The following is a 26,734-nucleotide window of genomic DNA, read 5'->3' as shown; positions in this document are numbered from 1 at the left end:
TATTTTCTATTTTCCATTTTTTAAATCAAATATTTTCATAAAAATCTTGATGCCATTCAGAAACTTTAGCAGAGAAAACACCAAAGCTGAGCTGCATATGAACACATCATATCTGACCTTTGACCTTTGACACGTCCTTTAGTTCCTCCCACCATTAAACTATTTAACACTTAGATTGTTACTGAAACCTGGACTGTTGCTGACATCTTGCTCTGCTGTTTATCTGAATCTGTTTGGATGATTTTCACTGCAAGTCAAAATATAATTTAGTTAAATTTAGTTAAAAAATCAGAAAAATTCTTAGATAATCCAGAGTAGATTAAAGAAAAGTCATAACTTTAATGTTTTCCTCCATCATGAAGATGTTTCTAGTTTTTCTCCAACAAACTGGTGAAACCAGAAACTGAACATCTGGACTCAGATTAAAGTCATAAAGACGAATAAAATGACTTCATGCTGTTTGGACTGGATTTTATTCAGGAATATTAGAGGAAAATGAAGATACATGCCGCACTTTTCAGATTATTTATAAAAACAGTTTAATTCTCCTTCCACTTAATTATTATTCAATAATAAAACATAAAATTGTTCAAAATAAATGTAGGTCATTTTTCCGCTGCTGCATTTTGTGATTATTGATTTATAATTGATTATTTTAAAGGGACATTTCACACATTTTACAACTAAAATACATTTTCAAAAAAATGTTCTTGTGGTTTATTGTTTAATATAACAAATTAAGACAAACAAAAATAAAAGTGAAGAACCAACCAGAACCAACTGGACCAACTAACAGAAATAAAACTCCCAGATTATTTATCTAATATTGATGTTCTGAATCCACAGACACTTAATTTAACTTTAACTGCAGTTTATCACAGATTCTTTAAATATAAAATCAATAAACAACCTGAAGGATCAGCTTTACTTTCACACACTGGGGGATTTTTTTAGTTTTAACAGGTTTGTTCTGCGGTTCTGGTTCAGTTTTTCTCACCTGCTGCTGTGAATAAAAGTTTCCACTGGTGAACCGCAGACAGACAGACAGACAGACAGACAGACAGACAGACAGGCAGGCAGGCAGACAGACAGACAGACAGACAGACAGACAGACAGACAGACAGACAGACAGACAGACAGACAGGAACATCATGTTTGTTAGCAACAAGCTGCAGAACCGCAGGTTAAACTGGTTAAACAACTTAAACTGGTTAAACTGGTTCAACTGGTTCAACTGGTTAAACTGGTTCAACAGGCTTTGAGGTTTTAACAGTTCAGACATTTCAAATAAAAACAGTGAATTACTGAAAACATGAGACTGAAACATTAAATACATTCATTTGGTTCTACAGACAGATAAATATTCACCAGGAGTCGATCGATCACTCTGGGCTTTAACTAGGCCGCTGGAGGTTCCTGCTGGACCTGGAGGATTACCTCAGGGTGGAATAAACTACTTTTGGTTCTGGTTTATAATCTGAAAAGAAAAACATGAAATCAAATCAAAAATAAACCAAACTGAACCTGAACTGTTTGGTTCATAATGAGAATCGACTGGAATGGAAACGATTCAGAGTTCATGTGATTGAACTGAAATAAAATAATTCAGTTTATTTAAAGGACCACAGAAACATGTTATCACTTTAATATGTGATATGAATAAATGAACTGAAACTTAATCTATAATCATCTCATCAGGTTTTTTAGCTTCATTTTGGTAAATTTGTAGATTTTTTCATGAACTTTCCAGAATAAATGATTTATTTATTTTCAAGCTGTTGCTTGTTGGAGCTTCAGTTCAAGCTGTTTTGATGAAAATATTTATTTTAAAGCTTATGCCTTTATTTATTATTAGTAATAAGAGCAGAAATCAGGAGCACAATGCTTTTATTTTGTAATAGAAAGCAGCAGGCTTCATAAATCTGCATTAAATAATTTATTTTTCTGAGTGAATCTAGTTTTATTCAACATCAATATTTTCTGATTTTTTCCATTTCAGATTAAAGATCAGAATAAGAAGATTAATTTGTGCTCAGTTATGTATTTAGAGAAGTTTTACCTCTTTTCCTGGTTTCTCTGATGATTATCTGCCCATAACTGATTTCATCTGTCGTCACCGTGGAAACGACTGCAGACGGATCGCTTCCTGAAAAATTAACAATAAGAGGCTTAAAAAAAATGCAACAATCAATCAATCAATCAATCAATCAATCAATCAATCAATCAATCAATCAATCAATCAATCAGATTTTATTTGCTTTACATCATAAAATCACAAAAAACAAACAATTGAATCATTAATTTTTGGGTAAACATTTAAATGTTGATCCATTTTTCCTTCTTGATGTTTCAGTTTGTTTTTCCAGATTTAAAGGCTCTCAGTGTTTCGGCTGTTTTACATTTTTACAGAAGTTTGTTCCAGATCTGTGCTGCATAGAAGCTGAATATTACAAAACATCGACCGTCATTAAATGCAGATGTATAAATAAATAGAACTGACTCACAGCTTCACACAAAATAAAGAGTTAAAGGCAAAATCTTTGCTTCTTATTAAGATATTTTTTAAATGAATCTTTATTAGAATATTTTTATCTTCTGCTTTGCATTTTAATCTGTTTGATCTTCTACTTATTGTTCTTTTTTCAGAATAAAATGAATCTTAAAGCTAATTTGACCAAAGTTTGAACAACCTGGTTCTGAAACAAACAAATTTATACTTATTTTTAAGATACTTTCATTATTTTATTAGTTATTTGTTCTACTTTTCATTTTTCCTTCTTACTGTTTTACTTTTTGATAGTTTTACTTCTCTTTGTTATTCTTCCATTTTTATTAGTTATTAGTTTAACTGAGTTTGTTGATTAACACCAGACGAAAACTTGAAAGTTCAACTTTAGGCTAAAGACCCTAAACATACAGTTTTATTTACTTTAACATATATATATATATATTACCCCTCCAGGGGGTCTTTTGTGGCTCTAGTGTCCCTTATGACAGCAGGCTGACAGGAAACTGGGAAGGAGAGGGGGGAAGACATGAGGCAAATGTCGTCGGGTCCGGGAGTTGAACCCATGACGGCCGCGTCGAGGACTCAAGGCCTCCAAATACTGGTCGCGCTAACCGCTACGCCACCACGGCACGCCCATACTTTAACATATTTAAAATGTGTTTTTGTCATGTTTAGTTTAAGATTAGATCATCTTTAAATGTTACATTTTCTCCTCTTTCCCTTCAGCTCTGGAAGTGCTGAGAATATTGAACTTGCAGACATCAGTTTTATTATTTATGATAATTGTAACATCATTTATATCACCGGTCTCTGATTCCTAAATTCATTTAAATGAGAATTAATTCAATCATAAACTGACAGAAAGTCCAGTTTGGTAATATTCTCAGTTTGTAAAATCATAAATGAACATGAAGATGATCATCTGATGATTCTGCTGAGCTGCTCTGTCACTATAACTGAGAAAACCTGAACAAAAAGCCACCAGAAGGTTTTTGCTCTCATTCATACAGGATTGAGTCCAATTCAGTCTAAAGACAAAAAAAGACAAAATTTTAAAAATCAAGTAACTTTTACCTTCAGCTGTTATGAAAATGATTTGTATATAAAATGACTTTAAAAGAAATTTGAGTTTGTAATTTGAAGCCTTGAAATTGGCCTCTGTCCCTTTAAGAAGCTCCTAATCTTTCCAACACTTCAGTTCATCGTCACAACAATGCTTCTCCATTATGCCTTTTCCAGCTGTTCTTAGGAGCGTTGCTCTGAGCAGCAGCTCAGCAGCTCCAGCAGGTGTTTGCTAATTGCTGCTGGCTAGTCTGAAGGAGCTGCTCTGTGAGGCAGAAACCTGGAAGCTGCAGCCAATGGGAGGAGCTGCAGCCGAAGGCGGGGCTAGGCCCACCCAGGCGTTTTGCACAGCTGAATGGTTGCCATGGAGATTATGAAGGAACCATGGCAACAATCCAGGTATGTTTTTGATGAAGGAATAAATTTATAATATGATGTAAAGCTAAAAATATATTGATATGATTCTGTTCCTTTAAATATTGTGCAGACTTTGGTTCAGGATGAAACCAACTTAAAACTTTTCTGTTTATTTAAAACTTCCTCATATCTGTGGCTAACAGCGTTAGCATTTATCACTCTGTGTTTTTAATACTTATGATAAAATCAATCTATGGTTTAAATTGAAATGAAATTAAAGCTCTGAGGGAATCAAGATGGAATTTGGCTTTAATTCTCCATCCGACCATCAGATCCATCATTTCCTCTGTTTCCTACACAAACGGATCCGATTCTCTGGTCAGAGACGATGGAGGGAATCGCAGGTTTTCCGTCAGGTTGGTGATTTACAGATCAACCTTTGATTGGAAAGTGACATCAGACACTTTCAGGTTGTTGTGAAGACAAAGTTTCTAAATGAAACTCTGATCATTTCCTGCTTCATGACGATCAGGAGGCGTCTGCCTCACTTCAGTGGTATGTTCTCTTGTTTCTCCCATTTTGAAGAGTTTTCTTGTTACTCCGGCTCAAAAACTACAGCGGTGTTTGTAGTGAGGCGAAACTCAAAGCAGCAGCTCAAGGCCTTTTAGAGGCGTTTCTGTCTAAATCAGAGTCTGTTGGCTGCAGCAGCTGCAGCAGCTGCAGCAGCTGAGCTTCGTCACTCTGGTTCCCCTCAGGCGGCGACTCTTCCCAGGTACGGAGCCACTGAACCTTTAGCTCCAGCTCAGAAGACCTGAGGGCCCTCGTGTCTTTAAACGCATCCTACTCCATTACATCAATGGAAACACACCAGTAACAGACCACACTGCCCAGTAGGAGGCCGTGTGGCTGCATACTGGGTGAACTGTTAAAGATATTAAGTTCATAAACTTAATAATCGCTCTCAAATTAAAGGTTGATATCTTCTGAATGGTTTCATGTTAAAACTCAGTCCTGCTCTTTAAGGTACGGCTGCCAGGAGTGCCAGGGTTTGTGGAGAGCACGGTTAGTCACGAGAACATGTCTGACTCTCAGCAGCGGAAACCACAATGCATTTCACCTCTGTTTACTCAATGTCACACGTTCACATCAAAGCAAGACGCAAACAGTTTCTCAAGTTGGAACGGAATCAACAGCGACGAAGTCCAAACCACAGAGCGACCAAACGGCAGCAGCTCAACCAGCCTCTGATGAGAAACGCTGCTGTCGTCCTGATGGCGTGAGAAGATCACATGACCAACCACCCAACGGAAGAATGAAGACCAACCGGGTCAGAACATGGAGATACTGAGGCAATAAACATTAATGAAGACAAGAAGAACTTTGTTAAAGCTAAATGTTCCTCTACTGGTGAATATTTCATTATTATGAGAAATAAAACTTTAGTTGATGGAACTGAGGCGGTTCTGAGTTATGGAGAGAAAATCAGATGAAAACATTCAATGGAAAAATAACTTAATAGTTTGGATATTTTAAAGTTATGATCAGTTCAGTTTAGTAAAAACATTAAAAACTTTCAGCTGATTTGATCAATTTAAAAGAAAATATTCTTATATCTATTGGATCAATATTGGAGGATATTAAACTTTACAAAAGTAAAGTTTGTTGTTGGTTAAAACAAAGTTAATGTTACAACATGAAGGACAAAATGGCTCCTTATCAGCTGCAACGTTTCAAACTGCAGAAAACTTTTTATACTTTTCACAGATTATGAGGAGAATATTGTAAAGTTTGGAGCTTTTCTAGGATGAGAAACGGAGAAGATCTTTGACCAAACACACCCAGAGTCTGAAATCAGATTTTATATGGTGGAAAACCAGGTGATGATAGTTTAGTTAGTTAACTATTAGTAGTTAACATTACCTCTAAAGCTCATCAAAGCATCGACTGTTATAACTTCGTTCTCTACATGAACATCATGAAATATGATAAAAAGTCTCAAACAGCCACATCATGTCCAGGTTAAAGAAGTTCAGGACCAGATGGAGATAAAGTTATGATCAGAGTTATGATGACATTATGGCTCTGAGGCTCCAGAGAAACTCAGATCATCCAAAATGGAGGAAACCTGGAGGAGTGAAGATCCTCCCAGGAGAGACTGACAGAAATCAGATCAAGTCTTTTCTCCAGTCTAACCAGTTACCATCTGGTTCTGGTCGGGTTCTTTGTGTCTCCACTGCTTGAGATTCTCATTATGTGGGCGTGAAAATGACTGTGGGTGGAAATGTGTGAACATGGAGCCACTGAGGTCTCTGTGAGCAGGACTCCACTTTTACAACATCTGTTTCTGTTTTAACCTGCATGTTCCCTCAGACGGCCAGTTTCTCCAAAGCCTCAGTTTCTTCCTCTGACCCTGCATGACCTCGTCCATCACAACCTGTTGGACCTCAAGGTCTGACCAACGGCTACAGTCTGGTCCTGGATTAAAGATGGCGGCTCAGATGTTGCTGTTGTTATAAGTACTGAAGCCAAAATCAATCAACAGTCTGCTGCCAATCACATTGATCAGAGGCAATACCAGCTTTTACCAGTTGTTTCAGAAACAGGAAGGAACCATGAAGGATCTGGAATGGAGACCAATCTGTCTGAGGTTAACTGGGGAAAAACCAGTTAAAGCCAAAATCCCAATCCAGAAGATCCCAGAGGAAACCAGAACAATGTTTTAATCTCTGCAGACCTCATGGCCTCAGTAAAGGTCAGAGGTCGTTACTCAACAATATGGAAGACAGACTGAGGCAAAAACTGCCTCCATCCGGGAGTTCAAAGGTCAGAGTCACTGGAGACCCAACAGAACACAAAGACCAAAAACATCTTGATGATCCTAAAGGAGTCTGAGGAAATGTTCTGATCAGACAGAAGTGGATCTTTCTACAACGTTTGGATCAAGTTGGATCTGCTGTGGAACCAGAACATCAGAACCAGAACATCAGAACCAGAACATCAGAACCAGAACATCAGAACCAGAACATCAGATTCACTCAGAGACATTTCTCTGAATCTACCAGCTTCCCCACACAGACCTGCGAACCAATCAGAATCAGAGTAAAGGCGGCTAAACTTTGACTCATATCCAGCAGTGGGTCCGTGTGGCGTTCAGGGTCCCTGTTTCTCATACTGGGAATGAACAGTAATGACTGGTTCCTCTTCAGACTTTGGTTCCCGCCTGATTTCATGCGGAGCTGCAGCAGGTGGAAACGCTGCATGTTGCCAGTAAAACAGTGGAAACTGTGAAGCTTTGATGCTGGAACTAAAAGACGTTTCGCATCATTTGAGGTAAAAAGTGAAGCTGCTGGGAATCAGATGTTACAGAAACCTGCCAGTCCTGAGCATCAGAGTCATTAATGTTCATGATGAAACTCATGTCAGGGATTTTACTAGAATATTTTGGCTCATCAACAGAAAGTCAATGACTTCTGGACAGTTTACAGCTCTAGATGCTCTAGATCTAGGCGCTGGTTGTGAACAGTTAAACCAGTTCAAGCTGGGAGGGATTATGGGTAATGCCCAGGGGTCAAAGAGCACAGGGCCCTAAAGCCTGGAGCCCAAAGAATCCCTTACAGGCTCACACTGGGTTTGTTCATCTCCTTTATTGTCCATTTGGATCAACAAATTCAGCAGAATCTATAATTTAAGAAGATTTTTAAAATGTTCTGCTGGAGTTTTAAACAATGTTTGGATGTCTGGAGTTAGACACTAAAGTATTTTATCAATCTGGGCCCCGGAGCCACATAGATTGTGCAGTTAAGGTTTATTTTTATATGATATCATGTAAAGTGTTAAAACTGCGTCTCACACAGTATCTCTGTCCTGATGGAGGAAAAACACTCAGACTCTTTCAGTCCTGGTTATAGATGACGCTACATGTGACAGCAGTTAAACCCAAAGCTATTTAATAAAACATTAAAACAGTTTTACTGTCTAAGTCTAGTTCAATCTTTCCTCAGGTGAATCTGTTCAGAGCTTCGGCTTGTGAACCTTCAGCTGAGACACAGAAACAGGAAACTGGACGACCGCAGAGTCTGTTAGACCCAGTTAGCAGCAAAACCACAAACTGCTGCAAACGGTTCAACACAAACAACAACTTTTACTGTACAAAACATAAATATAAATATAAACATAAATATAACTATAAATATAAATATAAATATAAATATAAATATAAACATAAATATAAATATAAATATAAATATAAATATAAATATAACTATAAATATAAATATAAATATAAATATAAATATAACTATAAATATAAATATAACTATAAATATAAATATAAATATTCTGTACTTTAAGAACCGAACAGCAACATCACTAACTGACCCAACAGCCTGGAAACAGAATCCAATCAGAACGGAAACAACAATTTAATACATTTATTATGTTATAGTGTTTAATTGATAAATAGGTTAATTGATATTCATACAAGTTAATTCAAAATATTTACATCAATAAATTATATTTTTTATGTTCTAAATGCTTTAAATAGTAAAACTATTTATTAGTTTGATGTTTAAAACCTGCAGGCTGAACAGAGAATTAGTTATAATCAATAAACATCTGAATAAAACCTGATTCTGTTATTTACTTTATTTAGTTTATTTAGTTTTCTATCAGTCTAACTGTTAGACTCTAACAGTTTGTGGCTCCAGAAAACTAACAAATACAAGAAAACATTTTACCTTCGTTTGGTTTGTCTTTCTGTTGTTTCCTCTGGAATATTTGAACATCAGTGTAAGTTAAACTTTCCTCTCCATCTTCCTGATTATCTGGAAAAAATAATCAATATATAGTTGAAAGATGTACAGATGAATAAAAAAAAGAACTTTTGCAAATATGAACTTAGAAATAAAAACTCAAACCTAAAATAATTAACATTGATCTCACCTTTAGATTTCCTGTTAATGTGACGTTTGACCAGTAGAACCAGTAGAACCAGTAGAACCAGAACAACACCAGCTAGAGACAAGAGACCATAGAGGAGAAACTGGGAGGAAGGTGAAGAGGATGATGATGGAGGAGGAGTTGATGGGGACGATGTGGTTGACGGTTTCTCTGAAATAAATATTTAATAAGTTATAAATTCATGTTAAAACTTAAAGTTCAGGATTTATTTAACCTCCCTGACCTCTGACCTTTGACAGACATCCTGCTGGATGGAGACTCTCCATGACCTTTGACATTACATTTATAGAGGCCTTCATCAGAGCTGGAAACATGGAGGAGGGTCATGTGACCTGATGGTCCATCACCAATGAAGGAGCCATCTTTATAGAAAGCAGCTGGGAGGTTGTGGGTTGGATTCTTTGCTCTGCAGCTCAGAGTGACGTCATCTCCCTCCTTCACAGGGAGGACAGGACTCTGCAGGATCACTGATCCACCTCAACACAGAGACAAACTACAGCATTTCATCCATTTCCACACAGCTTCAGCAACACTAACTCCACAGTCTGATCTTACCAGAGACAGAGAGCTGGATGCTGCTGCTGGAGGATCCAGACATGGACTCACACCAGTACAGACCAGTATCTGATGGGAACAAGGTGATGTTACAGGTAGAACCATCAGCTTCTCCCCATTTATCTCCACACTCAGTCCTGGTTCCTCTGGTTGTGTTTCTCCTCACAGTCCATCCATCCTCACAGATCAGAGTCACTGATTCTCCTCTAAAGAACTGAGATCTGCTGGGATTCACAGTCAGATGAACTGGGAGGACTGGAAAATAAAATCATCATATCCGTTTTTAAAATGTTGCATTGTATTTAATTGTATAAAATCAAGATTTGTTTTATTTCTCTTTCTGAAACATTTTGTTGGAACATTTAAAGTTAATATTACAGAGTATAACCAACCTTCAGCCTCTGTGCAGGAAACCAAGAAGGTCAGAACTAAAGAAAAATGAACATTTTTAGTTCAAGATCTGAAACAATTTACAATCTGAAAAACTTGAATGTCAAACAGAAAATCTATAAATTTATAAATCTGCTCATTTTCTTTGATGCTCTGATTTCTGAACGGATTAAAAATAAAACCCTGATAATCATGAAAGCCAGCAGCAGTTTGACCCAAACGGATCATAAAGTGTTTGTACTTACAGAGTGAAGCTGCTAGAGATGTTGGTCTCATCGTAGCTCTGACTGATCAGTTCAGCTTCAGTTCAGCTGCTGTTACTGAGCTGAACCCGCCTCCTTCCTCCACATCAAGGGATCAGAGCAGCAGACAAACCTTCACAGGATGAAACTCACATTTCACTCAGGAACCACCTTAATAACAGCAATGAAAAGCAGGACAGTGATACTTCATATCCAGAACAATAAATAAGTTTTAAATATCTGACAGTAAAACAAGTCTCTTGTAAATGAAACAACCTGTATAAATAAAATAAATAAAGTTTCCTTCTAATCAAGTAACTTGGCAAATGTTGGGCAAGAGGAGCAAAGAGACCACAGAAAAAATGTAGAGTTAAAGGAAACAGAGAGAAAACAGAGGATGTTTTAGGACAGTGGTGGGTAAATCCAGGTTCTGCTGACCTGCAGCTTATAGAGGCGTCTCTGCTTCAGCACCTGAGTCCGATAATGATCAGGTCATTAGCAGAACTCTGGAGAACTGGACTGCAGTTAGGAGGTGATCAGATTTGACTGCAGCGTGTTGGACCAGGGAGCTAAGAGCTGCAGGACAGCAGGCCTTGAGGACAGGATTGGATTCCTGTTAGGATCTTAGTTTGCTCTGAAGTTTAATTTGATCCTAGTTTCATTATTATTCTCAGTTTTTAAATGTTGGTTTGATCAGTCTTGTTCCTGTGTTTCTGTTGTTCAGTCCTCATTAGTGATTCTAGTCACATTAGTTTTATTATGTTTCACTGCTTTACTGTTAGATTCATTTCTTATTCTCTGTCTCTCCCTCGCCCCCTGTGCCACTTTCACTCTCTCTCCCCTCACACCTGAAACCAGCTAACTGGTTCAGCATTCAGTCTCCCAGTACTTTAACTTCTCTTTCCCAGTCACTCCCTGCTGGTTCCTTCTTTCTTCCCTGATTACTCTGCATTGTTTTGTGTCTTCTGTCTAGTTTTTGTTATGAATTATTTTTGTTTGACTCAGGCCTTCTGTGTTTTTGTCATTTTTTCATTAAATCCTCTAAATCCATTTGTTGCCTCAGGTTCTTTGCTTTTGGGTCCAAACCATTTATTATGACAGGATGATGGTGGGAGATGTTGGAGGCTGAGAATCTGCTGTGGTGCCCCCTAGTGGTGGGAGGTGGTGAAAGACGTTCTGATATTGCAACACTAAATGTAATATCAGAAGATATTAAGTATATAATACTTAGTAGAGTTGTTGCTTTTTGTGGACAACGTTTTATTTTCTTTCCCATGTTTACAGCAGAAATTACACCATTAGATAACATCATATTTTCTATATTTGGCTCAATCTTTTAAAGTGGAAAAACATGAAGGTCGTCTGTCATGTAGATAAACTACGATTCACACACCTGACCACCTGGTGCAGACGCACACACACTTTATGCACAGCTGACTCAAAATCTGACATCTTGCCATGAAAGATAAAAAGTTCAATAGTTTCCACACTAAAGGTTGAACCAAACATTCTGTATAAATGCTACATATATAAAATATTTTATGCAGCAGTCAGAATATACAGAAATATACATGGTGTGAAAGTGTAGGATTATGAACAGAAACTTGATTTGCTGTCAGAATGTGCTCCTCTCACAGCAGAGCTTTGTTTTGGTCGGTAGCCTGGCAACCTAGTGGACAATCACATGTGAGGATATGTGATCATATCATTATGACAAAACAGAGAGGGACAGCAGTCAAGTGGAAAATCGATTTGTCCCTCAATCAGTAGATATTGAGTGGAAAGTACGTCTGTTTTCAAAACCCATATCAGTCTATCTTGATAATTATTGATTTTTGTCTTTCAAGGCCACCAGAAGCTGCAACACTCATAATCTGCTAGAGACCAGAACCTCCTGGGTCCATAAGCAGCTGGCCTCCCAGGTTTGTTTTGCTCAATAAAGAGAAAATGTTGTATTAAGTAAAATCAACGTTTTGAGCATTAAGTCATGTTATAATGTTTTTCCCTCATCAAAAACAAACTTGATGTTTCGCCTTGATTCTTTCCTGAATAGTTGAGAAATCTTTTAATCTCCATGACAACCATTCAGCTGTGCAAAACGCTTCTGAGCCTCCGCCTCACAGAACATCTCTCCCCTGTGACCTTTGCACTCAGCTCCTTCAGACTAGCCAGCAGCAATTAGCAAACAACTGGTGGAACCGCTGAGCTCATTATAGGAGCTTCTGTTCGGAGCAACGCTGGTAAAACTTTGTCAAAGGGTTAATAGAGGAGTGATGATGTGGATGTGATGACTTCCTGAAGGCGGAGTTTTGGAAAGAGCAACATTTTCTTAAAGAGACAGAGGTCGTACTGCGAGCTCCTGCAGTGAGCAGCAGCTTAAAGACATTGGAAACAGCAGAACAGAGAACCTTCACTGGAAAATGAAAAACTTTACTGTGACCGGTTCTGATTCTGTTCTGGTTCTGCTGGTAGATTTGTTCATGTTTTGTTCATTTGTTTGTGTTGAATAAAAATTAAAAGTTTGATTAAAATATGGCTGCACAGTGGCGTAGTTGGTAGCACTGTTGCCTTGCAGCAAGAAGGTCCTGGTTCGATTCCCGGCCCGGGGTCTTTCTGCATGGAGTCTGCATGTTCTCCCTGTACATGGTGGGTTCTCTCATGGTTCTCTCCGGTTCTCCGGCTTCCTCCCACAGTCTCTGTGTGCCTGGTTCTGTGTCCTGTCTGTCTGTGTTGCCCTGCGACAAACTGTCTACCTGTCCAGGTGACCCCGCCTCTCGCCCGGAACCTTAGCTGGAGAGGCAGCAGCTCCTCCTGACCCCACTGGGGTCAAGGTGTTAGAAAATGGATGGATGATCAAAATATTACACAAATATAAGAATGTTTTAACAATAACATCAGGCAGGTATAGGACTTTTCATAAAGACACTAAATGCAAAGGGATCTTTTAACATACAAAACATTCATATTTGCCAAGTTGCGCTAAAATAAGAAGTTACAGATGATAATGAGTCAAGAGCCGTTTGGGAGCCGAAAGAATCGGCTCTTTTTTGAGAGCCGAGCCACGAGAGCCGGCTCTCAGAAAGGAGCCGAACTTTCCATCAGTGGTTGAGTCTCGACTTCCGCACTTTGTCGACCTTTCAGACGTCACATTTCTTCACGGAAAATAAGATATTGGTTTATTTACGCCCAACAAACAGTAAATTTTAGTAAAGTTTAGTGTTTTAAGTTAGACTTCTTATGTTTTTCTGTTTTTTAAATTACATTATCGTGGTAAAAGAAGTAGCGTTCATAAAACTGTCGGGCACCGAAACCAGGAAATGAATTTTTTACCTTGTACCCGATTTCTACTGACTTTGGTGTCTGTGATCGTCATCTCAGCCATTTCTACAGGCAAGTTTCTGCAAGAATGATTTCATTCCAGTTATTTTGATCGAATGCTTTCTACGCTGATGGTACATGGGTCATTAGGTCTATGTTCGGTCTACTATGTTCATTGTTTGTTGTTTTCCAGCAGAGCAGATCCAGGAAATGTGTTAAAGTAAAACACGACTTTAAGCTGGATGAACTAAGACTGAAAATAACCAGAAACCATCTGAGTAATGTTTGTTTAGGACAGAGATTGTCTGGTTTTCATGAATCCCTTCTTCCAGGGCCGTAGCTACCTATTTATGTTCCCTGAGCCCAAATGCATTTTGGGGCCCCTTGCACTGAAATCGGCAATAATACAGTAATTGTTTGTGAATTTTGCTTCATTAGTCATGCACTATTGACTGGCCTGTTTATGTGTAAATATAATTTAGTATATTTAATTTTAGAGCAGAATTTGTGTTCATGGGATTTTTGCTGAGCCATGCAGTTTCATAAAACGAAGTAATAAATAATTATTCTGTCATGTTTATTATAATTGCAGTATAAAAAATATCATGATAAAACTTTAAGTCCATATCATAAAGGGAGGTCTTTAAAACATCTCTACTCTTATGTAAAAGGCAACATTCGTAAATAACAGCTGAATAAATGACCTTTAACCTCTCTGCTCTGTTTCCTCTTACAGATCAGACAAACATCACAGCTGAAGTTGGACAGGAAACATTTCTGCCCTGCAGATCTCCTGATAATAAACCTGTTATTGCTGTTGAGTGGATTAGATCTGATCTGGGGTCAGAATATGTTCTTCTGTACAGAAATAGGAAGATTAATCTAGAACACCAGCATGTGATGTTTAAGGACCGAGTGGATCTGCAGGACAGACAGATGAAGGATGGAAACGTGTCTTTGGTTCTGAAGAACGTGACGACTGACGACAGAGGAGCTTATGAATGTCGAATCATTCAGACAAACAGCTGGATGGAGATTGTCTTCGCCATATACCTGGATGTTCTAAATCCTCCAGGTGAGTTGATGTTTCATCCTGTATGTATTGATACATATTGTGGCCCTTAAGGCCCCAGTAAGTCCAGCCAGTACTAATATTCTGCATAGTGACAGAGAGTCAGGGAGACCCTGACATTAGTGATGAACCTCATTAATCACAACACAGTTAGCATGCTAACACCTCAGCTAACACAGCAACCACAGGATCAGGGTCAGGTGACCTGGACATGAGGTCATGTGACTGAGGTCAAACAGAGAGGTGGCCATGAAAGACAAAACCAAAGCCAATAAAAAGTGGTCAGTCCTCCTTCAGCAGACAAACTCCCAGCTGTACTGGTCCACAGGCCCAACAAGACCAGCAGACTACCAGTAATCAGATTACTGAACTCAAAGAGGACCCAGCTCCCATGATGCATCACCCTCTGCTGTGTTTCCTCTTTCTGTCAGAAGGTGGCGCTGGTTTCATCAATGTCCCTCAATGAATCAACGACCTCATAAAACAGAAACATCAACTCTTTCATTCCTGAACCTGTGAAAACTTTTCACCAAAAGACTCACAAGGCTGCGTCTCCTGGCTGCTAACGCTAACGCTAACGGCAGCAGTGACCTTTAGCTGCATCCGTTGACCTTTGTTTAACCTGACGCCACTTTTCAAGGATGATGATGTCACCACGCAGCGCCATCCGCCATCTTGTGTTCCCACCTTTCACTTCAGCTACTATGTAACTAGCCAGTTAGCTTTCCTTCCTTCACACGTTAAACCTTCATCCTGTCGTTTTATTTAGCCTCAGTGCTAATTTATCCTCATTCAGCCATTTTCTGTGTTGTTGTTACAGAGTTCACTAATTTAATCCATTGTTATAAATCCAATTTATTAATAAATGTCCTGCCACCTTATTAATGGATATTGATTTTTAAACAAGATCATAGATTTTTTAAAAACTTTACAAGAAAAAAGCAAAACAAAACAAACAAGTTGAAATAATGAACATTGTTAGTCATAAACTTCATTTTTTCTGCTATGATAAAGTTTAAGAAAATAAAATCTGTGTAGATCAGCACTTCAGGTTGACCAATAGAAAAGCTGCTAGCAGCAGGTTATACAAGGATTGTGTTACCATGGCGATATATTGAAAATGTAGCTTTTCATTTTGAACAGGAAATCCAGGATTTTCCTCAAACTCAGAGTTTTTCCATCACCACCTTCTTTCTGACGTTTTCTAGAGATGTTTTAGTTAAGAGTCTAGAAATCAGCTGGTCTGAGGTCAGATGATGATCTGCTGTCATTTTCTATCTGGACATCAAACTAACACCTGGTTCTGTTCTGCAGGTGAACCTGATGGAGGGAACCGAGACGGACCTGCTTGTCGGAGATATATGATGATTTATCTGGTGGTTGGTCTGATTGGTCTGGTGGTGTTTGTTTTGGTTTTAGGTATTTTTGTTCATTGGATCCGTAAAAAACGTTCAGGTTTGAGTCCAAAGCCGAAGCAGAGATCTGAAGAACCACTTCAAGCTGAGCAGCCTTTAACGGATCAGAACCGACCAGCTGAGCAGTGAGTCCAGTCTGATCTGAAGGATGATGGATCCAGAACCTTCATCATGAATCAGACTGACTGTTTTCATCGGAACCAAACAGAGGAAACCCAAACTGGTATCAGCTGGTTCTGTCCTTCACCAGAACCAAACCAGGCTGTTACAGAACCATTACAGAACCGCTACAAAACCGTTACAGAACCGTTCCAGAACCAAACCAGGCCGTTACAGAACCGTTACAGAACCGTTGTTCCAGAACCCGTCCAAACTGGACTGAATGCTTCATTATTACAGAAACTGAATGAAGCTGCAGGTTGGTGTCAGGATCTGCTGACAGTTTGTGACTTTTAAACGTTTCTTCTGGATTTAAAATGTTTTTATTTTATATTTCTGTTTTTATTTTATGTATTTATTCAGGATGGATCTCACTTAGAAACTAAAACTCATTTTCACAAGAAACTTGTTCCAACCTCATATACAGTCATATTCAATAACCTGGAATATTATTGAAAAGTTCATTTTTTCAGAAACTCAATTCAAAAAGTGAAACAGAAACAGATTAAACTGATTAATGTTTATTTTTATTAATTGTGATTTTTCTGCTTAATGAAAACACATTGAATATTAATCAAACCAATAAATAACTTTTAATGCAGAAATGTGAATTTTCTAAATATTCTTTTAATCTGACAAAAAGTTTCATCTGCACATTTATTCTGTCTTATTAAATATGACTGTTTTATATTTGTTCATAAACTGTTTGTGTTAAATGTTCCTCCTGGAAGCATCTAAATCATTTCATTTATTACGTTTCTGATGTTTCTGGTATTTATGCATCATTTCTCCAGTCAAAACATTTCACTGGTTCCACTGGTTTCACTGGTTCCACTGGTTCCACTGGTTCAGTGTCTGGTCCTGCTGCTGTTACTTAAAGCTGCATATTTGTTGCTTCAGTCTCATCTCAGAGTTCTCATGTCTTTAGTAACTGCTGGTTTCATTCCTGTCTGGCAGAGATAATGTTCATGGTTCTGGAGTCGGAACAATAAACTCATAAATTCTCCGTTTGGATCTTTATTGTAATAACTTGTAAAATAAATGCAGGCAGATTGTTGAACCATCTGAGGTCAGCAGGTCAACCAACATGTTCAGGAAGCAGAAACCAGTTCAGATGATGTTCAGCTTGTTCACATCAGTCCTGAATATTAAAAACATAAAACTCAAACTTACCGTCCTTTAAATCGTCGTTTTGTTTAGAAATGTTTCTTCTTTGCAGAAATTCTGGATTTTCTTCAATATCTTCAAAATGTTTCCATGCAAAACGTTTCAGAAAAGTTTGACACGAGTTTTTTGTTGGATTTGATGAAAGTGGGAGAGAAGCTGCTTGGTTCACCAGGGTCAACCACTGGCTGACCTTTGACCTTTAAACTTTCATTTATAACTTCAGCCCCAAATCAGCTCAGGTTTAATCATTTCTGGTCAGACCAGATTGTTTTAAAATCAAAAATTACACAAATTGTTTCCTAACTGTCACTTTATTATCAAAGTTATTAAGTTGATTTTTAATTAAAATATTTGAATATTTTCCCAAAGTAACTGATTTTATGAATTGTTGGACTGTTTCTGTTTTAGGTCATTAAATACTGTTAATCATTAAAATATATAATAAACCTCTGATATACATTTAGTGTTTAAGAAAATATTTGAGTTTTTTTCAGCCATTTTGTTTCCAAATCTAATAAAATAACCCAGAATCTAAATCCACAACCGGAGGTTAAAGGTCAGATCGTCCAATCAGCTCTTAGAACATGAGGATCCCTGACCTTGAGTAAAGGTCACATCCAGGATCTGTAAACTGACTGAACAATAACTGGATCAGAACATAACAGCAGTCTGGGTCGGTGCTGTTTATGTTTACTGTTACATAATGCATCATTATGACATCATCAAGACAATTTAAAGATACTTCTTACATCAGCTAGAAAAACAACTTCAAAGATTTAAACGTTTCTGGTTCTAAACTTTTGGGAACTGAAAATAAGTTTATAGATTCTGGAGTCTTTACCGCCCCCTGCTGTTTCAGAAGAAGAACTGCATGAGTACAAAGTTCTGAACTTTTACTTTATTCTTTGTCAAATAATTTACAGAAAATGAAGCTTCTTAAAAAACAATTCACACATTTATCTAGCTAGCTGTGTAGCTATGTAAGCTAGCTAGCTATCTAGAGAGCTGATTGGCTGAACCGGCCTTGACTCTGTTGGTTGTGGATTTATCAGGATGGATCAATATCAACAGATTTTGACATAAAACGTGAAAGAGGAAAAGTTCAGTTTGTTTTAAAGGCAGATTATTTTTTACACCATCTGTCATCCATTACATCACCTGCTGTAACAAACAGCATCTTCAGTTCATGTTTTTTTCTTTCTGCTGGTTTAATTTCACATTTTGTTTTTTGTCCAACTTAAAAAAACAAAATGTGTTTTCTTTAAATTAACTCCCAAACACAGTAAAGCTAATATTTATCTATATAAAACCAGAACCAAAGCAACTAACCTGCTGAGGAGGAGGAGCTCCATCAGGTGGATGATGCTGATTGGACCAGGCTCTGTTCCTGGTTCCTCCATCGTCAGCCAGTCAGAACCAGAACCAGAACCAGAACCCGTCTCGGTCCTCCGTCTGGTTTTCTGGATCCGTCTGATCTCTGCAGAGGATCAGACTCTGACTGCAGCTCATTTCTGAGGATTTGATCCCAGCAGCTCAGAGTGACGGAGAGTCCAGGATCAGCTGAGATCTTCATCTGATCTGCAGGAGAAACACAAGTTAAACAGATCCAACCGATCCAACAGATCCAACGGACCCAACAGACCCAACGGACCGCTGGTTTCTGGACCGGGCCGGATCCTCACATCCTGAATGAAAACCTCATGTATCATAAACTGAACTTTACAGGAGAGGAAAGAAAAGCATCAACATTTAAACCATCTGATCAACATTAAATGAACTTTTTAATGTTTTCAGTTCAAATGTATCAATAAAACTCCAGATAGAAACTAAAGGTCCAACAGAACCAGCAACTGGTTGGAAATTAAATCTCTGAATCCTTAAAACCTTGAAATGCAACAATATTTTAACATGCTTTTTATTAATGTTTATTTATTAAAATAAATAGTTTTATTAAGGATAAAAAACAAGGTGATTCCTGTCAGGGTTTAACTTTTACTGAAAATAATTTAAAATCTAAAAAATTCATATTAACAAATGTTAAATCTTAACAAAAACCATTAAAACTATATTATTATTTAAAGATAGATAGATAGCATTTATTGTCATTGAACAGAATTCAACGAAATTTCCATTTATCATTATATATAAATTATATTTTTAATTCATTTCCTGATCAGCAGCTTCATTACCAGCTGTAAACATCACGGATCAGGAACCGGTTCATCCGGTCGGTCGGATTGAGGAACGTTCACTGAACCGCAGCTGAAACTCCGAGTTTCTCCTTTTGTCAGTGAAACAAAGAGAAGCAGCTGATTGGCTGAGAGAGTTTAAACCTGATTGGCTGAAAGAGTTTAAACCTGACCAGCAGCTTCTGTCTCTAAAACAATAAATGACTGAAAACTTTCCAGATAATAAACCACTGATCCCTCTGATCACCTGTAACCTGAACACACCTGGGCTCTGTGCTGACGTCACCTGACAGAACAAACACCACCTAGTGGACGGAGCAGAGTACTGCAGGAGAAATATCCAGAAACAATAGTTGGTTTGTCAAATTTAAATCTATTCAACCCTCTGATGACAATAAATAAAATCATTTTTAAATCAGCTGCTTCTTGTTTCTTCACCCATCAAGTTTATCTGATTGTCTTTAAATAAATATTTTACTTTGATGTTTTTACTGATGTTTAGGGAAAATTAAATTTATTTTTTGTTGAAACTTTTATAGTTTCTGCTTTTAAATTTTCATCTTCCATTAAGTCTTGCTGTGAAAATAAACTATTAATTAAACATTGATTGATCTTTGACCTCTCTATATGATCCAGACTGATTTTAAAATAAAAATAGTTTAATTTGTTCTAGTTGAGTTTCTATCGACTGTAAAACCTGGTTTGGTTTAACAATCAGAGTCACAGTTTTATAAACTAAATGGTTTAACTGAAAACTAAACTAAATATTGAATTTAAATAAAAGCAGGAAAGTAAGAAAAGTTTCTATGGTCACAAAATGGCCGCCAGCCGACGCATCATTTCCTCAAGAAACAGAAAGTGGTTAGAAAACAAATGATCCACAACTGGTCACCATGACGACCAGGTAACCACAAACACGACTTTCTGACCATCAACGTCATCAAAGCTTTTAAAAAATGACATTTAGTTAAAATAGTTCAACTTGATCAAATCAGACGTTTGGAAAAAAAGTTTTTATCTGTTGAACCAACATCTGATTATTTACTGTTGGACTGAAGCTTGAAGGAGGAAGAGAGGACATGCAGGGTGTCCTTATTTACCTGTTAGTCTGGCTGGAGCCAAAACAGCTGAGGACCTCAGACTGGGACCCATCAGGACCTCAGACTGGGACCCATCAGAACCTCAGACTGGGGCCCATCAGAACCTCAGACTGGGGCCCATCAGAACCTCAGACTGGGACCCATCAGGACCTCAGACTGGGACCCATCAGAACCCATCAGGACCCATCAAAACCTCGTCTGTTCTGGTTCCGTGTGAATTAAAGAACCAAAAAGAAGCAGAACTTTCTCACTTCCACATTTCCTGAGGATTTTCCCAGGAACTGGACCTGCTTTCTGTTTGGTTACCAAATGAAACAGAATCTGGTTTTGCATAAACAAATGATCCAACAGCAGGTTTTGGATCAGAACTGGGAGAACTGGTCTGAACACTGGACTCTTTAATCTGGACCAGATCATATCATCTGACTGTTTCCATTTTAGATAACAAATTATGTTCAATCATATTTTATAGAATCTATAGTTATTAAATGCTTAAATAATAAGATTTATTCTCATCTTCACTCAGTTCCTGATGATCATCAGACATTCAGGAAACAATCAGTGACAGTTTAACTCATGGAAACTTTTTTCTAATAATCAATAATCACTTTTCCACCATTAATATCTGTGGTGGTGAATTAATATTTACTCTGACAGATTAACAGATTTATTTCTGTGAATAAAATCATTTTCTCTTCTGCTTCATGTCAATCAGAAAGTAAATCTCACCTGAGCGGCTCCCTGCTGATCCATCAGACTGAGATCAGAACCAAACCCAGCTGGTTGTTGGTTTGACAGTCAGCTGTTGGGTCACATGATCCCAGCGGCTCTCCTCATTGGTTCCCAGCAGGAAGGCGTCTCTGTTGCTTCACATAGTTTCTGTTCTTCCTGATTCTTTGACTCCAGTTTCCAGTTTTTCCACCTGCTGAGATTTTAAAGGTGCAGCTCAAACAAACAGCAGCAGAAAAACTTTCTGTTCATGTCAGATTAATGTTTGCTGGAACAGGAACTGACTGGTCAGAGGGTCAGTTTGGATGACATCACTTTCTGCTTCCTGTTAGCTACTGAAATCAATGGGAATAAATGGAAAAGTTTCTCTGCAGCCTGAAAATCCAGAGAATCTGATCCTGATGTCACATGATGACGGAGATTCACATCAACCAGAACCTGACTGCAGCTCATTTCTGTTCCTGCAGAGAATCACAAACATTCAGTGTTTGAAAGATCCAAGGACAATAAATCAAGATGTCCGTAAACGACAAAGCCTTTCTGACCATTATGGATAAAGAAGTTTACCAAAATGAGGATCACAGCTGGGTAGCCCCTTTACCATTTTACTCTCCAAGAGCTTCTTCCAAGTAACCAGAAACAAGCAATGAAGCGCCTTGAACTCACTTCGAAAAGCTCTGGAGAAAAAGCCAGAAATGAAACACTTCAAGGAGTTCATCCAGAAAAGTCTTGATAAAGACCAGCTGAACCAGCTCCCCTTCAGCAGAAGGTAGAGAAAACTGGTATCTTCCAACATTTGGTGTCTGAAACACCAGGACAGATCAGGGTGGAGTTGGATCCAAGTGCTGCTGATGTTCTTCTAAAGAGACCAGACTGGAACAACTCTGATAGGAGATCTTGATCTTCTGAGGTTTCTGAGAACTGGTCGCTGTCACAGCAGATGTTTTCCTGTCAGAGAGGATCAGAGAGATTATCTCCGTTTCCTCTGGTATGAAGATAAAAACCTTGACAAGAACATCGCAGAGTACAGAGTGAAGGTCCAGGTGTTTGGAAACACACCATCACCTGCCGCTGCTGCAGGAGACGAGCTGCTGGACAGGCTGAGGATGAACATGGTTCTGATGCCAGACAGTTTGTGGAGAGACAGTTTCATGTTGACCATCTGTGGTTCTGTGCAGAATTAAATGTTGAGCTGAGATGATGAAATCTAACAGAAATCCAGAGTCGTTGTCCCTGAGAGATTTTCCTGACATGTTGACTTTTACAAGCTGAAACTCTTGTTAACTCATCAAATATACATTTAGGAATCTCTCATTTCTCACAACTATATTTGTTCATGTGAATCTTCAGTCTTTATAGCCGACATTCAAAATGGCTCCTCTGTAGTTCAGATAACAGAGAAACTCTTCATGAAGCTGTAAATGATGAAAACCCTCAGACTTTGTCCTTCAAACCTTTTATTATGTCTGCAGACTTCAGCTCTCTGACCGTAAAGAAACTTTATCAGCAGGAAGTTTAAACACAGTGAACCTGATCTTTCAATTATAATGATAATCTGATTACTGGGAAAGGGAGAGATCTACCAACAATAAAATACCTTTCATACCAACAAGATGAAACTGTTATAAACTGCAGTGTGAGGTGATGAGGCAGCAGGCAGCAGACCCAGGATGAGATGAATAAGGTGATTTAATGATGAAAAACACAAAGTCCAAAATCAGGCAGCACAGCTGAGCAGAAAGCTAAAGCTCAACACTGGTAGCACTGGTACACGAATGGACAGCAAAACCAAAAACCGACAGACTGGAACGAACCATCGACAAGGATCCGACAAAGACACAGAAACACAGGTGACATTAAATACACAGGAGATAATCAGGGAACGAGACACAGCTGGGAACAATCAGGGGGAGACGGGACAACATGGAGACAGAAACTCAAAATAAACACAGAAAAACACAGATCACAACAGAAACTTGTCTGTTATCAGCTTTGATATGATCCAAGTTGAACGTGAAGGAATCTGTCTTTAAGGACATTCCTGTTTTCTACCTGCCTGAACCTGAACTTTTCACTGAATCCTTGGTTTGAAGGAGAGACTCAGAGGAACTGCAGATCTCTCAGCTCTTCTTAGTTTCAACCTGAAATGTCTGGAGGAAACAGATGAATGTGAACAAGAACATAAATATGATCTGCAGACACAACCAGCCTGGACTCTGAAACATTAAGTTTCAGCAGGTTGTTCTGTTTAAACAGTAAATCTGTGTTTGGCTGCTGAAGCTCTGCAGATGGGAAACCAAGCAGTTTTACTAGGTTAGCATGATGCTAAAGCCACTGCAGCTAAAGCAGAGACACTCTGGAGGAAATCTGATCCTGGTTCTTATTTATTTTATTTTATGAGTTTGATACTTTTTAATGTACAAATATAAATGTACATTTTGTACAATATTTGTTTTAATTATCTTCTTCAGCTGGATAATTTCTTTGATCAGAAAATGATGTTTCAATAACAGCATTATGATCAAATCTTACCTTTACTCTACATTATATTGTTCCTAAATTTGTTTTTTAAGTACTTTTAATACACTGAACAAAAATCTAAAGGCCCCATGTCTAGTATTGTTGCTATGTGGAGTTAATGGCTGTAAAGGATCATTGCTGACATTTTATTGTACAATATTAATATTTCTGTTGATGTGTGTATAATGTTTAACCCAACCTGCTGTCAGTGAGCTGCTGTTTTCCTCAGTGCATCTCCTCTGGCTGATCAGACAGAACCAGCAACAACATCCTTGGACTGGACAACAAAAGGCCCCAAAATGTCTCATGATGTCATGAAGCCTCAGATGTTCTGTGGAGCCGTCGGCGTGTTGGATGCAGGGACGTCCACCAGCAGCTGCACGGCTCAGTGTCCGTTATCGGACCGGCAGACCGGCTCTGCTGCAGAACCTCCTCATCCTCGTCGGACCGCTCAGCACCAGACGGCCACATCGGCTCGTCCATCCGAGGATCGGCTCAGACCAGCTGGTGAGACTATTGGACTGAACGACAGACACATCAAACCTCAGACTGTCTGTAACCGCCTACAGGAAGCCAACTGGGTCAGAACCAGATCCCTCAGCCTGACCCTTATCACCGCTGATCTTAACCTGCTGCAGACACAACACAGAGCTGGAACCTGCATGTCTGCTCAAAGCAAAAAGTGTCTGAGTCTTTATTCTTTAGTTAGTGGATCCTTTATCATTACAGTTCATTTTATTTTGCACTGTTAGGATCTTATGGATTCTTTATGGAATCTACAGGGATTAAGATTTTTATAACTAGAGATGAAACTTGGTTCTGCATCTTTTGATTCTTTTTTAAAGCTGTTTTTGGCTCTAGAGGCCTTTAATTGAGAGGTTAGAAGGAAATCAGGTAATGAGAGGAGGAAGACCCTCATCGATGGTCATCAGGCCTCGAAATAATATTTCTGCTCTAACATATAATCTTAATTAACCTCAGCAGTTCTCTATTTATTGCTGCACTAAGGTTCGCATGCCTTACTTATGAATATAGATTCTAATATATAAACATTTTGAAGAAATATAAGGTCCACTTAAGATGGATACAACTTAAATCATAAAGATAAATATTGCTAACGCCAATAAGCTAAACTTAATATAGTAATTCAACTACATTGATTTAACAGTTGGTCATTGTTGTCATTGCTTTGAAATTCAGGCTGAAATGTCTGAACAACAACCGTATTAAATATTTCAGATTTTGTTTCAGGCTAAATAAGGATTTTATTGTTATGAAGCTTTTATTTTTATGGCTTCATTTCCTATTAAACAGTATACACAATGTTTATAGAGCTTATTGATTTAAATTGGGAATAAGTATATAAATTTGAAATGATATAAAAGTATTGCAGCCATGTTTCACATTCGGCTCTTTTATTATGTTCTCTGTTACCATCAGTTTTCATGGTTTCAGTTTATTTCATATGGAAACTTCAACTTCAGTTTCACTCCTTAAAATGTTAACCAGGTTTATTAAGGAAATGTGTTGAATTTGTTCCTCTTTAAAATGTTTCACCTTCCCAGTTTAGAAGATGTTAACCTTCTTCAATCCTTTAAATGATTCCACAGAGTTAATCAGAATATTAAGTGTCTTCATCAGAAGAAAGCGGCTGGAATAGGACAGATTCTCAGCTTCTGGAAAAAACAGAACTGAAAGCAGAAACAATTAGTACTTTGATTAGACAAAGCATGTAATGAAAAGCTGGTCCTGTTTTTACTCTGTTAAAGTCCTAACAGTACAGAGTCAGCCTGTTCTAATGAGGCTGAATCTGTTTACCTGCTGAGAATCACAATTTGAAATGAAACATCTCGTTTTCCATAATGTGTTTTCCTGACGGCATATTTAGTGTTTCACAGCTACAAACAAGGTTCAGACTGATGTCAGAGATAAACTTATTTGTTATCCACAGTTTTAGTTACACAAACAAATTGATAACAAAACCCATGATATTTTAACATTGGTGTAAAATTTCAGGTCCTTTACATAAGTTTAAATAAAGATACAGAGAGATTTGACTGGCTGCACAGTGGCGCAGTTGGTTGCCTTGCAGCAAGAAGGTCCTGGGTTCGATTCCCAGCTGGGGTCTTTCTGCATGGTGTTTCCATGTTCTCCCTGTGCATGGTGGGTTCTCTCTGGGTACTCCGGCTTCCTCCCACAGTCCAAAAACTGACTGTTAGGTTAATTGGTCCCTCTAAATTCTCCCTAGGTGTGTGTGTGTGTGTGTGTGCATGGTTGTTTGTCTCTGAGTTGCCCTGCGACAGCCTGGCGACCTGTCCAGGGTGAGAGGCGGTCAGGAGCAACCCTCCTGACCCCATTAGGGACAAGGCTGAACAGAAAATGGATGGATACAGAGAGAGAAAGATTAACTAACCTTTAGTTTGGCGTTAAATGCTGCAAATAAAACAACCTACTGTAGAGTTCAATCAAATTCATAAGTTTCATAACTAACCTTGTCGGGTTCACCTGAGCTTCTATTTAAATGATCTGAACTTTTAAAGGAACGGTATCTGTCTCCTGGCTAGCAGTGCATTATTAATTCTAATGAATTATTTTGTCATGGGAGAATTTATTATCTTCATTATTTGACAGAACTGCTAGTTTAGCTTATAAACTAGTTAGACAAGCAACTTTTGTCAACTTTTGAACTAGAATTGAGGACATTTGCTTTTTAATGGGAATAAAAATAACATTTACTCCCAATTTTAAGTTTGGTTAAATTGATTCATTTTCTTCTCAAGTTATTTTTATGTATTTATTGTGATCAGTTAAATGGCTCAAATTTAGCATTAATTTATCACCTTTTAGGTCTTCCTGGTGGACCGTCCCTAGCCCGGGTTGCATGATGGTTCTGGTTCTGCTGATCTTTTCATCCATGGTTGTTGCAGACCATGTCCTGTGCTCAGCTGTTGTTGCTGGTCTGAGCGTCGTTCGTTCGCTGCTTCATGTCAG

At 38.2% G+C, this 26,734-nt stretch overlaps 1 protein-coding gene and 1 long non-coding RNA gene across 3 annotated transcripts; one reads left to right on the top strand and one right to left on the bottom strand.

Annotated features, from left to right (window-relative positions):
- Positions 1-454: 454 nt before the first annotated feature.
- LOC116720053 (high affinity immunoglobulin gamma Fc receptor I-like) lies at positions 455-21,273 on the bottom strand. Of its 2 annotated transcripts, none has more exons than XM_032563069.1 (10): positions 21,224-21,273; positions 18,535-18,783; positions 10,078-10,245; positions 9,835-9,870; positions 9,443-9,697; positions 9,118-9,363; positions 8,870-9,037; positions 8,665-8,751; positions 2,060-2,146; positions 455-1,477 (listed from the first exon to the last, which is right to left on the bottom strand). In XM_032563069.1, exons 3-10 carry the CDS (start codon positions 10,106-10,108, stop codon positions 1,434-1,436), a joined length of 954 nt encoding a protein of 317 aa, XP_032418960.1. In that variant the 5' UTR covers positions 10,109-10,245; positions 18,535-18,783; positions 21,224-21,273; the 3' UTR covers positions 455-1,433. The 2 variants fall into 2 exon arrangements, with proteins under 2 accessions (XP_032418960.1, XP_032418969.1); XM_032563078.1 differs by having other exon boundaries at positions 10,078-10,207.
- Positions 11,885-14,414, top strand: LOC116720166 (uncharacterized). Its single transcript, XR_004339335.1, has 2 exons — positions 11,885-11,996; positions 14,129-14,414. It is a non-coding gene; the product is annotated as an uncharacterized LOC116720166 (long non-coding RNA).
- Positions 21,274-26,734: the final 5,461 nt, after the last annotated feature.

This window comes from Xiphophorus hellerii, chromosome 1 (genome assembly GCF_003331165.1).
Source record: "Xiphophorus hellerii strain 12219 chromosome 1, Xiphophorus_hellerii-4.1, whole genome shotgun sequence".
Classification (NCBI taxonomy): Eukaryota; Metazoa; Chordata; class Actinopteri; order Cyprinodontiformes; family Poeciliidae; genus Xiphophorus; species Xiphophorus hellerii.
The sequence above is the reverse complement of the archived record's forward strand: the minus strand, read 5'-3'. Positions and strand labels throughout refer to the sequence as shown.

What these genes read in the sequence shown, in the direction of transcription:
- LOC116720053 (XM_032563069.1), bottom strand. Translation starts at nt 10,108, where the DNA reads ATGAGACCAACATCTCTAGCAGCTTCACTCT. An exon ending in CATCCAGCTCTCTGTCTCTG is followed by an intron (nt 9,364 to 9,442) that starts GTAAGATCAGAC and finishes CTCTGTGTTGAG; the next exon opens with GTGGATCAGTGATCCTGCAG. An exon ending in CATTAACAGGAAATCTAAAG is followed by an intron (nt 8,752 to 8,869) that starts GTGAGATCAATG and finishes TATTTTTTCCAG; the next exon opens with ATAATCAGGAAGATGGAGAG.